Genomic DNA, 12,608 nt, shown 5'->3' with positions numbered 1-12,608 from the left:
TTTTTTTTTCAATTATTGAAGAGGAGCATGCTGAAACATCGATTTCCATATATATGAATTTTTTTATTAAAAAATTAAATTAAATTTATTTTAGAGATTAAAAGTCGGCCTTGACCTTGAATCTACCGACTACTGGGATGCCATATTATTAATTATTCAACCATCTAATTCTCATCTGTCACATTTACTCTACTGTTAACAGTAGAGTGGAGAGTAGGTCCCCAAACATTAATCGCGCTGATCACGGTTTCCTAAATTGCAGTATATATTTTCAGGTCAAACACCATTTCTGAATCATTATTTACCCGATCCCTTTTCTTAGAACAACTCAATTTCATTCCATAAATTAAATCCAAGAAAGATCAGTGTGTGTCTTTGTCGTGTTAGTGTGTGCAAAAGCAAGAAATGGAGGGGATAGAGCACAGAACCGTGAGTGTTAATGGCATAAATATGCATATAGCGGAGAAAGGAGAGGGCCCGGTGGTTCTCTTCCTCCACGGTTTCCCGGAGCTGTGGTACACATGGCGCCACCAGCTGACGATATTCGCCGCCTTGGGGTACAGAGCCGTGGCGCCGGATCTTCGGGGATTCGGAGACACCGATGCACCGGAAGAAGTTTCGAGTTACTCGTGCCTGCACATTGTGGGTGACATAGTGGCGTTGATAGAGTGGCTGCGTGGCGATCAGGTCTTCCTGGTGGCGCATGACTGGGGCGCCATGATCGGGTGGTACCTCTGCTTGTTCCGGCCGGATTTGGTGAAGGGTTTCGTGTCTCTTACGGTGCCATTTCGGCCAAGGCATCCGAAGGTGAAACCAGTTGAGGGCATGCGAGCTTTCTTTGGAGAAGAATATTATATGTGCAGATTCCAGGTTTGGCTTCTATGCTATATATACTCACCATACATATATATATACATATATATATATATATATCTGCAATCTTTTGTTATCTTTACAAACATATAATTAATCTCGATATAATTTTTCACAGACTATTTACTTTAAAAAAAATCCTAATATTTGAGTGGCTTTATCTATATTGGAAAAAATGTATAAATTATTATCAAAGTCAGAATAAGTATCCGATTCTCGTGCGAATCCCGAATTCTTGCGATTATTGTATGGAAAGCAACAGTTGGTTGAATATAATTAAGATGATAAATAATTGATCGTAATGTTTTATAATAATTTTATTATTTTAATAACTAAATTTTATTTTTTAATTTACTGACTAAACAAATATGTATTAAAGAGGGAGGGATATAAATCACCACGTAATATAAAATATAGTTGTAATTAAAACGAGTCAACTAACCATAGCCTCTCTTAAACTGCCACCAAACAAGGCAGGTTTGGAGTTTGGACCCCAACCCAACCCAACCCAACCCAACCCAACCCAACCCAAGTAAGGACAGGTGGGCTTACCCAAAAAATGTTTTTTTTTAATAAAAAAAAAAAAAAGAAACACTACAACCAATGCCATATTCATATTACATAATCTATTGCATTTTAACAAAATATTAAAAATATTTGAACGCCTTCACCAGATACAGTTTTCTTATAATGTAAGCCATATTAATCATCTACAAATAAAATACATGAAGATAAAAATCGTTAAAAAAGTAAAATATCAATGAACCGCAATTTGTAAATATAATTAATTTTTCAATAATTAAATAAAAACGGGGATGGATGAGTAAAATCGATTGTTTAATATATAAAAGTTTTAAGTTTTTTTTTTTAATAAATATGATGGCCAAGGGCCAACCAGCGTGAACCAGTAATACAAAGAGGTATATATTTTTACTGCGGGTTAGATGGACCCCACATGCATTTTGACAGCTTGAAACATGTTACAATCTCCGTGCGCATATGCATTGTTGTAGGATTAATAATTGAATCATTTTTGTAATATAATATTAAATGATAGATATAAGTCAATATGAACAAAATTATGACATTGATAATATTATTAATAATAAAAGTTATAATATTATTTCACATAAGAATAAGAATAATGAAAAATTAGTAGATATTGCAAATATCTATCTATATTACTTATAATATTTGAATCATAATACAGATAAAATTGTGTCTTGGGGTAATTTTTAGAATCTCCCAAATACTCTTCTTTTTTTTAGTAATTTTTTCATTTAAAATAAAAAAAAAATTACTTTCAATATATATTATATATAAAAGCAACTAGGCGGCTAGTCTTTATGAGTGATGAATCGATAGATAATGACTATGTACTTGCAAACTTTGTCGAAATTTGTTGCATTTAAAGGCAATGATTAAAAAAAGGTTTACTTTTGTTTTTGTGTTTTGACCTATTAAAATATATTGGTCAACATAGCATAGAGACTTGGACTAATCTAAGGGGGGTCTACAAATTAAGAAGGATTATATAATTTTTTTTCCTTTTTTTTTTTTTTTTTTTGTAAAAAACAAAATGTTAGCATCTACGTTCACCGACTCATATAAAATTTTCTTCAACTTCCCACCTGGATAAACCAACTATATATCTTATATTTCCCAATCTTTCATCTACATTTTCTCATTTTACCCCTTATTTAATTAATGTTTTAATAATTAAATGAACAATTATTAAAAAAATCAATTTTAATATAGGTAGATTTGTAAAAAGGTAGTGAAAATAATACTAAATACGAAAAATGGATTATATATTTGAGACGAACGAAAAAAAATTGAGCCTAATATATGGGACGCTGTAGTATATATTAGTAAATTATCCACGTGTGTTGCGTGTGTAAAATATTCATCATAATTTATATAATTGAAGTGATAATATTATTTTTCTTATTTCATTAAGATTTAAGAAGGAAGTGAATTACTTTTTTGAGGAAAAAATGAAATAATTTAGTAATTCTATATCGAAATTGAAGAAGAAGTGAATCAAATTTTGGAGTAAAATGATAAAATATTTTGGTGTGATTTGACATGTCAACATGTGGGTCATCGCCTATATTATATAATACTAATGGACGTTACAGGTGTTGCGTGTGTATTATATAGTACATAAATTATAATATAACACGTGAATCTTTCAATTAATTAATTATTATTGCTACATGTGCATTTAATAATTGGAGTGGGCGGTTTCCTTTGTGAAATGTAAGTGCAAAGGATGGTTCAATTTTTGGAAAATTATTTTGGTTCCCAGTGACACATCAAAAACAGTTTTTTTATGAGTAAAAACTTGTGTGAGACGGTCTCACAAGTCGTATTTTATGAGACGGATCTCTTATTTGGGTCATCCATAAAAAATTATTACTTTTTATGCTAATAGTATTACTTTTTATTGTGAATATCGGTAGGGTTGACTCGTCCCGATAAATAGCTCAAAAAAATGATAAATCCAAAGAAGTGATTTGAGGAATGATTTTTTAGGGGTGGTCAAACTTTATTTTAAACAGAAAAAACCGTAAATTCAAAATGAAAAAACCAAAACCAAATCAAACCAAACCAAAAAATAAATTTTTTAAATTTGGATATAAATATTAAAATCGAAGTTTAGATGGTTCGATTTCGAATTATATATATCAAAACAAAATCGACCGAAAAAATCAAAATTAATTAGAATAATTATTTATACGATATATTTTATGAAATGATATACAGTGAATTAAGAATATTTTTTCTAATTTTTAGTTGATTTTTAATTATTTAATTCTTTTAGACTTATATTTTAAGTTTTTACTAAAAAAAATTAACTAAAAAGATGATGTATTATAATTTAATTTCCAATTTAAATAAATGTCAAAACTGAATAAATTAAACCGTTTTGGTAGAAATAAAACCAAACCTAAGGATAAAAGTTCATATATCGAACTATATATTTTAAAATCGAAAATCTTAAAAATCAAAATAAATTGCGGAAAAACAAACCGAATCAATCGATGAATACCTCTAATTATTTTAATTTGGTTGTAAATTTGAAAAGAGGTGCGATAGTTTAATTTAGATAAAAAAAAATGAATAAGAAGTGGGGGGAAGATTTAATTAAATAACTAATTTTTGTTGTGTTGGCGAATCGATTTTAAAATTCCATAAATGTCCATACATATATTTGTTAAGAAATATGTATAACTTTAACTAAACATTCCCCCAACTTTATATAATTTCCATCCAAATTAACACCTAGACAAAAACTTGTGTGAGACGGTCTCACGAGTCGTATTTTGTGATACAGATTTCTTATTTGGGTCATCCACGAAAAAATTATTACTTTTTATACTGAGAGTATTATTTTTCATTGTGAATATCGGTAGGGTTGACCCGTCTCACAGATAAAGATTCGTGAGACCGTCTCACAAAAGACCTACTCATTAACCTAATTCCATCTTCTTTCAATTCACACTTAATAAAAATAATCACAGTCTCAAATCTCCATATTTCGGATTTATCCTTGATTTGTGCACATTCAAGATGTATGCTTCAATCGCTAGTATTATATTAAATTTGATTTCGTATATTAAATATTTTGGTGTATTGGTGAAGTCTATAAATATGATTGTAACTTAAAATTTCATCATTTTCATTCTTCTTAATNATAATAACAAAATATTATTTTATGTATAAAATTATTATGTATATGCAACACGTGTGTGTATCTATACTATATTAAGACACATATATAAAAGTTAAACTCCATAGATTAATTAACTTTTAATATGTTGGTAAAATATATTTCAGGATAGCATGACAAGTTGTTGAAATTTATGATAGATACAAATTCATGAAGTGTTCAAAAAATAATTATGGTGCAGGAACCTGGAAAAATCGAATCAGAAATGGCAAAATATGGAGCTGAAGCAGTGATCAAGAAAATCCTTACAGACCGCAAACCGGGCCCCTCCCATTTACCCAAAGAGAACCCATTCGGATCCGACATAAATCAAATAAATTTACCTTCATGGCTTAAAGAAGAAGACCTCGAGTATTATGCTACAAAATATGAACAGAAGGGCTTCACTGGTGGACTTAACTATTATCGAGCCCTTGATTTGTAAGGCCGATTCATCAATCATATATTGCGTCCTCTCTGTTTCTAACATCTCATATCTAATCATTGAGCAATACTTATGCTCGAAAGGATCTCCGACCTAGTTATTTAAACTCAGTTGTGTCTTCTTACGTCCATGCATCAAATACTGATTGAAACATGTGATCGTGCATAGTTGCACATAACTGAGAGACCCTCTCACTCAATATGCTAGTTTTCGAGTTGGTATATATATGGTGTTGGGCTCTTATTTGAAGTGCTAAATTCTTATTTAATGAATTTTTGTGTAGCAATTGGGAGCTAACAGCTGCATGGACAGGAGCAAAAGTGACTGTTCCGGTGAAATTTATAGTTGGAGATGTTGACATGGTGTACACAACCCCGGGCGTGAAAGAATACGTGCATGGAGGTGGATTCAAGAATGACGTGCCATTACTGGAGGAATGCATTGTGATGGAGAACACTGGACATTTCATCAATCAAGAGAAACCGGAGGAAATTAGTACTTACATACATGATTTTATCATAAAGTTTAAAAATTAATTAATGGGAAATGACAAAATTGATCTTGTAAGTTGTTCTATATTCATTCGGTCCTCTAATGTGTCAAAATTCACTCTTAGCACAACAACTTGGCATAGTTTACACTTTTAGTTCTTTTTTGTTGGAATACTGAGCTTACGGCTATCGTTTCCTGCAAAACATTGCAAATAATATGGCTGGCGTCAATTGGCATTCCATCAAAAAATGACTAGTATTGTGAAGGAGAAGTCCATATTTTGCATTAAAACAGAATGTCGACCAACCATATGTTCAAAAACCAATATAGGTTAGCATATGTATGAGTAGTTTTCCTGTTTTTTCCCCTAAAATTAATTTATGTTTTAATTTTTCCCCAAGAGTACTCAATGCTCAGTTTGTTGCTTGGATGCACTTATTAGAAGTGTACGTTGGAAACACGTTTTATGTACAAACGCTTATGTTGAGTTGTCTTCTTTTCTTTTGTCATATACACATATTAGGAGATATGTTTTTTAGTTAAGAGAACAAGTTCATTGACTGTGAGCTCGTGTAATTCTTCTTCCGCATTGCGGTTACGGTTATGGATAATCCATTTTTGCAAGTTCTCTACATTTTCAGAGCATTAATCTGCTCCAGACTCTGCTGTTACTTTTCCATAGAGAAAAGTGGTCAAGCTTCAAGTAATCAGGCTGTTGCTCGAGCATCGATGGAAGAATATTCCAGCAGCCCGTTCTATTTGCACAATGGTGATCATCCAGGATTGAATCTGGTGTCACATGTTCTTACGGGTACGAATTATAATACCTGGAATCGTGCTATGTCAATGGCTTTGACAGCCAAAAATAATCTTGGATTTGTCGATGGTAGCTTCTTGCGACCCCCAATCGACGATCTTCTATACAGATCGTGGTTGAGATGCAATAGTATGGTGATATCATGGATACTGAATTCTGTTAATCGTGAAATTGCCGATAACTTACTGTATTTTCCGACATCGCATGAAATTTGGTCAGATCTGCTCGATCGCTTTCAACAGAGCAATGCTCCTCGCATTTTTCAAATTAAGAAACTGTTAAATGGATTACAACAAGGCTCTGTGGAGGTTAGCACATACTACACGTGAAACATCACTACTAAAATACTACTGAAATTTTTATTTTTATTTTTTAAGTAATGGCCGAAACCATAACCACATAAATGCAAGAAAAATCGAAACTTACATTGTATAAAAACCATCCAACGATTGAATAAAATAATTACAATTATCAAATCTTTAAAATGTAATCAATATCAGAGTCTGCTGTTTGAAAAGAAAATCTCAAACATGTTACCAAAAATCTGTCAATTCAATAACGTATTAAAAATTCATAAACATTTAAAAATATTGTTTTACCCCATGTCTCAAAAATCATATTGTGTGGAAGAAATTCAAGGTCCTCGGGTTTTCACGTGCACCCCTAGCTCAGCATGCTCAGTATTCAGTGCCTCCAGTCTCCTCATCCACATGATCACATGCATCAATCACACCTTGTGAGTCTAAAGACTCAACATACCTGAACCGTTATAACAAGTACATATACATATCACGCAACAGTGAAAAGTACTATAACCAAAATAAGTTTCGTGATCTTTCAAAGAATAAACATAAACACCAACATATCGGGTCGTATCAAATTATATCATATCATATCATCATATACATATTCATTTTTCTTTATTGAATTCAGATCATTAGTTGTGACTTTCGTACCAGCTGTAGGTCGATGGATTCATCTATGTATAACTATGGTACCAAGCGGCGGGGACATCAGTGACACTCTCACCCGTCAACTAAACCTTGGCCTTACATTTTCGTGTTCGTATTTGTAACGTCCTGAAAATTTTAAGATCCACGTAAACCACATGCATGTAAGCTATTAAATTCTCTTGTATTTCAATTAATTGCTTTAATTTCACAAATTAATTATGTTGTGCATGTTGACATATTTAAATTATATTTTTTTCATGGTTTCATCAAAATGTATTTTTAAAGGTTATTCGAGTTGCGATTGAGGAACGGAGACCGAGAGCTGAAAAATAGTATAATGGCCCGAAAATTCGGGTTTGAAAATTTGCGGAAAAATTAAAAATTTTCTTTTTAAAATAATTAAAATGCCTCATTCACCAAATAATCTGATAAATCAAGTTTAATGTTTAAAAATAGCAACGGAAGAAATTATTGCTCACAAAATAACAAGTAAAAATCCAACAACTGATAAAAATGTTTGAGCATAAAAATGGCGAGTGCTGTAAATGAGGTCCTCGGGTTCCACTACTGCCGACTCGAGCTGGCTCACTGGTCCCCGCCCTCGATCCCGACATCATCAGTACCTACAACAATCAAGTCTGGTGAGTCTAAAGACTCAGCATGCATATATCGTAAATAACGAGTAAATAATATAATAAAGTTGCAAGAGAATAAAAATATCATGTCATGAGGCATAATGTGAAAATAACTTGTCATGAGCAATTATAATACGTGCATAACTGACTAAAAATTATAAGTGAAATGCTTGCTCAATTGAGCCCTGTCATAAAATAACATGTCATAAATTTTCTGTTGAGATTATGTTCTACGCAAGTGGCCCCTGCACTGAACTGAGATGGACTAACCGGTAACTGGCGACCGGGTGAAGTAATGAGCGTCTGATCAGACTAATGCCACAGTATACTGGGGGGAACTGAACTGAACTGACCGATAACTGGCGACCGGATGATACAATGATCCCATGATAGTGAAATGTCCACAAGCAATATAGCATAAATCTCAAATTATGCACGTAATATAATTAAATGGAATAATGAAATATCCTGTGTTATTTTACCACATGGATTGGATCGTTCCCAGGCTCGCTGCGACATAAATTTATCATGAAAAATATGCAAATGATTTTCTTGACCAAACTTTGTAATTGAATCAAAAAACGAGACAATTACGCCCAACAACTTCGTATTTAATCATGACTCCGTGCCAACCCAAACCAACACCGAACCATCATTTAGTCATGATAAAAATACACTTAAAATGATAATATAATGCTCCTAAAATTGTGTAAGTCGAAATTTTGGTGAATGGAGGCCAAAACATGAAACGCTCTTTCGAGAGTCAATTTGGCACATCTTACCGAAATTTCTCGTACGACCTCTAAAATGATCCGAATCACAAACGGCCAAAAACATGACCATTCTAACTTGATGAGGCACTGTCCAGTCAAAGGCCATATGCTAAAAGCCAACCAAGAACTCGAACGAGCCTCCAAACCAACGCACCACTTGCTGTCCACAAAATACAGCAGCCGTGCCTTCACTTCCTTGTGTCTATTTCGAGACTATCGGCCATTGGGGCTTGCACCACCAACCAAAGCCCTTACTAACATCCTATGGAATGATTTGAACCATGGCTAAGGGTCCTAGGCCAGCCACAATTCGAACAATACCCAAAACCAACCGAAAAGTCCCACCCGAGAGCACCCTTGCGTGCGTGTGGTGTTTTGCTTCGCTTGCTATCTCGTGTCATTCCAGTGGCCATTTGATTGACCATGGCACAAGCTAGACATCAAGAGGTAGGGTGTGAACCGTGGCTAAGGGCCAGAGGCCAACCAAGATCCAAACCACTCCCTAAAATCAAACAACACATTAAATAAGAGGAAGGACCGAAAATCTGTTCTTGTTTCTTTTTGATTTGAAAACCGATTCACCATGGACCAAGCCTCAAACGGGCGACTTGGTCACGACTTAGACATGATAGGGAAGTTTTCTAACCATGGCTATAGGCTCATGGGGCAGCCAAGATCAGAAACTCCCTCCCTTGACAGCAACTATACAAATCGAGACTCAAATGGACACATTTGGGTTGTTGCTGTCACATGCGTGTTTCCAGAGTGTATGGGACTGAACAAATGGACCAACATGGTCTTGACACACCATAGTGCATGTCTAGGAGCAGCCTTGGAAGCCTGGAATCGAACCAATACCTGAAACAATGAAAAAAAGCCAACCCGTGAAGCATGAAAAGGAAAGGAAACCGTGCAGAATTTATTTCTTGTTCTTGTTGCTGAAAATTTCGGTTTTCTCCTTCATGATTGATGCACACATGATGTTTTAAAATATTAATATGACTTGATTGAAGAGTCAATAAAAACATATACATGCCTTGGTTCGGTTTGAAAAGAAAACAAACGAAACGACGACGCGGCGCGGAGGAGGCGGAGTGATCTTCTTGATCTTCCTTCTACCCAATTATTTTCTCTCTTAATCTAGCTATGAGGCTCACGTTTTTTTTTACACTGAAATGCTCTCAAATTTTCGGTGATGGGGGAGAGGAAATGATGGTTAGGAGAGTGAGGGGAGTTCCAATAATAAAGGGATTCAACTGGCATGACCAAGTCTTGCTTCTTTTTGAATTTTGAAATGGTTGATATCAAAGTAATGGTTGGAGAGGGATGACCGATTCTACATGCTAAACTAGGCTAGGATAATGATCTAATATTAATTAATGAGGTTTAATAGATGAAAGGATTATCATGTTAAGAAATGACAATGAATGGGTCAAAGGGGTGAGTTGTCAAAGAAATGCTGTAACTCCAAGGGGTGGCCGAAATTTGATCTAATAAATGGAGGGGAAATATTGTTTAGTTAGTGAATTTCAAACCTTAAGAGCCTTACCTATCCTTTAAATAATTTAGTGAATTAACCTCTTAATTATGGAACCTAAATGAACTTATTTCCTACTTACCTCAAGTTACTTAAATAATTCCTTAAACTTCCTTTTAACTTAAATTAACTTACTAGTTAGCTAAAATAAATTCTGGAAATATTTTCTAAATCTTAAATTTTATCTCAAAACTCCAACTCCAGTCCGGCCTCACTGAAATAACTGAAAAGATAAAAATTAAACTACTACGTAAAATAATTAAATTTAAATACTCATGCAATAAAAATTATTTTAATTTAAATACTAGAATTATGCATGGCTTATACGTAATCTGATTTCCGGGTTCTACAAATAGAAAATGTTTTTATTGGTTAGTTGTTTTTAATTATTTAAAATATGAGTGATGCTTTTTCATATTTTTTAAAATAAGGATTTCCGAGGTGATTTTATACGTTGGGACGTAATTTTTATCGGTGTTAGATTTTCAACAAAAATACAAACGTTTTGACAACCCGACAAATAAATTCACAAAATTATTTAAGCAAAATTATTTTTAAATCTTTTAAATATTTTTAATTAAGCATTAATGGGTTATTAGGCCTAATTAACTTTCCTAATGGGCCAAAACCTTTGTTAGAGTTTCTAATTATTATTTAAGCTCAAAACCTACCCCTTAACCCCATATTATCCCGCGCCCCACACCCCACAAATCTTCAAACTCTTTTCTCTCCTTCAAGTCACGGCACACACATCATAAACAAGCAAATGAAAATTCGAAAACTTGCAAGAAAAATCGAGTCATCGTCTTCGTGCCGTCGTTATTCGATTCGTAAACGTAAAATCATGCGTTTAATATACAAAGGCACGTCATATTCTTCCTTTTCTCATCATCACACCATATTATGTAATTTTTTATGAATTTGCATGCAAACAAGTCACACAATTCACAATTTTCGTAACTATGCATATGCTTGTGTTTAACCCTTGATATTGGATTCAAAAACATGTTTATATGGTTGCTAAAGGGGCTGTCATGACTAGGATATGATCAAGGATGATTTACACAAGTTTTTGAGTCATAGAAATCACCAAAAACATTGCACAATCAAGAAACATACAAGCTGGAACAACTTTTCTTTCAAGGGGTTTTGAGGGGCTCGGCTCTTTGAGTTTGGTTGCTGGGTTTGGTTCGGTTGGGACCAGGGCATGGCTAGGGTCCATGAGGGGTTAGGGGAAGAGTCCTAGCCATGCTAGGACTCCAGACCAGGGGATGAGGAGGAGTCCTAGCTGAGAATTGGAAGGGAAGTGGCACATGGATTGCAGATGGTGTGGGAAGAAGAGGCTCGGCCATGGAGCTTTGGGCTGGGCTGGGTCGAATCATCAGGGTCCTAAGAGGGTGTGTGAGGGCTGGTTCAAGGGCTGGCTTGTTGGTTAGGTGGCTAGCAACAAAAACGAAGAGTGCATGACAAGTGTACCTCTCGGCCATGGTTGTGATCCAGGAGGCTTGTGCGTGGGTTCCAGGGCTTGGGCTGGTCTTGGTATGGTCTGGGTGTAGTCCAGGGATGGTTAGGGCCATGTAAACTCGGTGGTTAAGGGCTGGTAGAGTCCTAGGCGACTAGGAGTCCCAATACAACAAGGACACTACACATGCATTTGGGTTCAGGGGGCAGGAGGTTTTTGAGCGGGCCAGGGCTGGTTCTTTGTGCTGGGCTTGGTCATTAGGATCCCTAGGTGGGTTGGCTAGGGTTTGGCTTGAGGTGGCTTGGGCGTGGCTCGATTAAATCGGGAGATGGTTCGGGTTGATCGGTTAAGGGTCAAAAACAAAAATTAAAGAAGAAAGAGTGAAACCATGGGTCCACGGGTATGGATCATGACTTGTAATGGTAGAATAAATAATAAAAATACTATGTTTTAAATTTGGAATCAAAATAATGAGTTTTGGATTTATCCGAGATTTAATCGCCACACGAAACATTAATTAAAGAATTAATCGAAACGCCTAGATTTAAGCTTAATAAAATTATGAAAAATTATATTTAAGATCAAATAATTATTAAAAGTCTAATTTTTATATTAAGGTTTGGTTTAATTCGAGATTCAAATGCAGTAATATGCTATATTTAAAGAATAAGTTAAAAGTCATCGAATTAAGCTAAATAAAAATACGAGAAAATGCTTGTAAGCTTAAATAATTATTTGGGACATGTTAGAGTCAATGAAATTAAGAAAATGTCAAAAACGTGAAATTTTACGTCTACAGGTAAAACGATCATTTTACACCCGAAAATTATTAAACGTCACGGCAGTGTCCTGAATGCTGTTTTATATGCTAATATTATTATTTTCAATGATTATGGATGTTTATGA

The 12,608-nt window shown here is 34.3% G+C and overlaps 2 protein-coding genes across 2 annotated transcripts; both read left to right on the top strand.

Moving 5' to 3' along the window:
* Positions 1–273: 273 nt before the first annotated feature.
* Positions 274–5,755, top strand: LOC140973521 (epoxide hydrolase 2-like). The gene is made up of 3 exons (XM_073436401.1): positions 274–870; positions 4,791–5,029; positions 5,317–5,755. The coding sequence occupies exons 1-3, from the start codon at positions 406–408 to the stop codon at positions 5,567–5,569; spliced, it is 957 nt and encodes a 318-aa protein (XP_073292502.1). The 5' UTR covers positions 274–405; the 3' UTR covers positions 5,570–5,755.
* Positions 5,756–6,128: 373 nt separating this feature from the next.
* Positions 6,129–6,671, top strand: LOC140972487 (uncharacterized). Its single transcript, XM_073434906.1, has one exon. The coding sequence runs from the start codon at positions 6,129–6,131 to the stop codon at positions 6,669–6,671; it is 543 nt and encodes a 180-aa protein (XP_073291007.1).
* The last annotated feature ends 5,937 nt before the right edge of the window (positions 6,672–12,608 follow it).

The sequence above is a fragment of the Primulina huaijiensis genome, chromosome 3 (assembly GCF_012295235.1).
Source record: "Primulina huaijiensis isolate GDHJ02 chromosome 3, ASM1229523v2, whole genome shotgun sequence".
NCBI lineage: Eukaryota > Viridiplantae > Streptophyta > Magnoliopsida > Lamiales > Gesneriaceae > Primulina > Primulina huaijiensis.
The sequence above is the reverse complement of the archived record's forward strand: the minus strand, read 5'-3'. Positions and strand labels throughout refer to the sequence as shown.

Excerpts from the sequence above, each read along its gene's own strand:
- LOC140973521 (XM_073436401.1), top strand. The coding sequence starts at position 406 with ATGGAGGGGATAGAGCACAGAACCGTGAGTGTTAATGGCATAAATATG. Across the intron at positions 871-4,790 it reads ATTATATGTGCAGATTCCAG|GAACCTGGAAAAATCGAATC; the intron begins GTTTGGCTTCTA and ends ATTATGGTGCAG. Across the intron at positions 5,030-5,316 it reads TATTATCGAGCCCTTGATTT|CAATTGGGAGCTAACAGCTG; the intron begins GTAAGGCCGATT and ends ATTTTTGTGTAG.
- LOC140972487 (XM_073434906.1), top strand. The coding sequence starts at position 6,129 with ATGGATAATCCATTTTTGCAAGTTCTCTACATTTTCAGAGCATTAATC.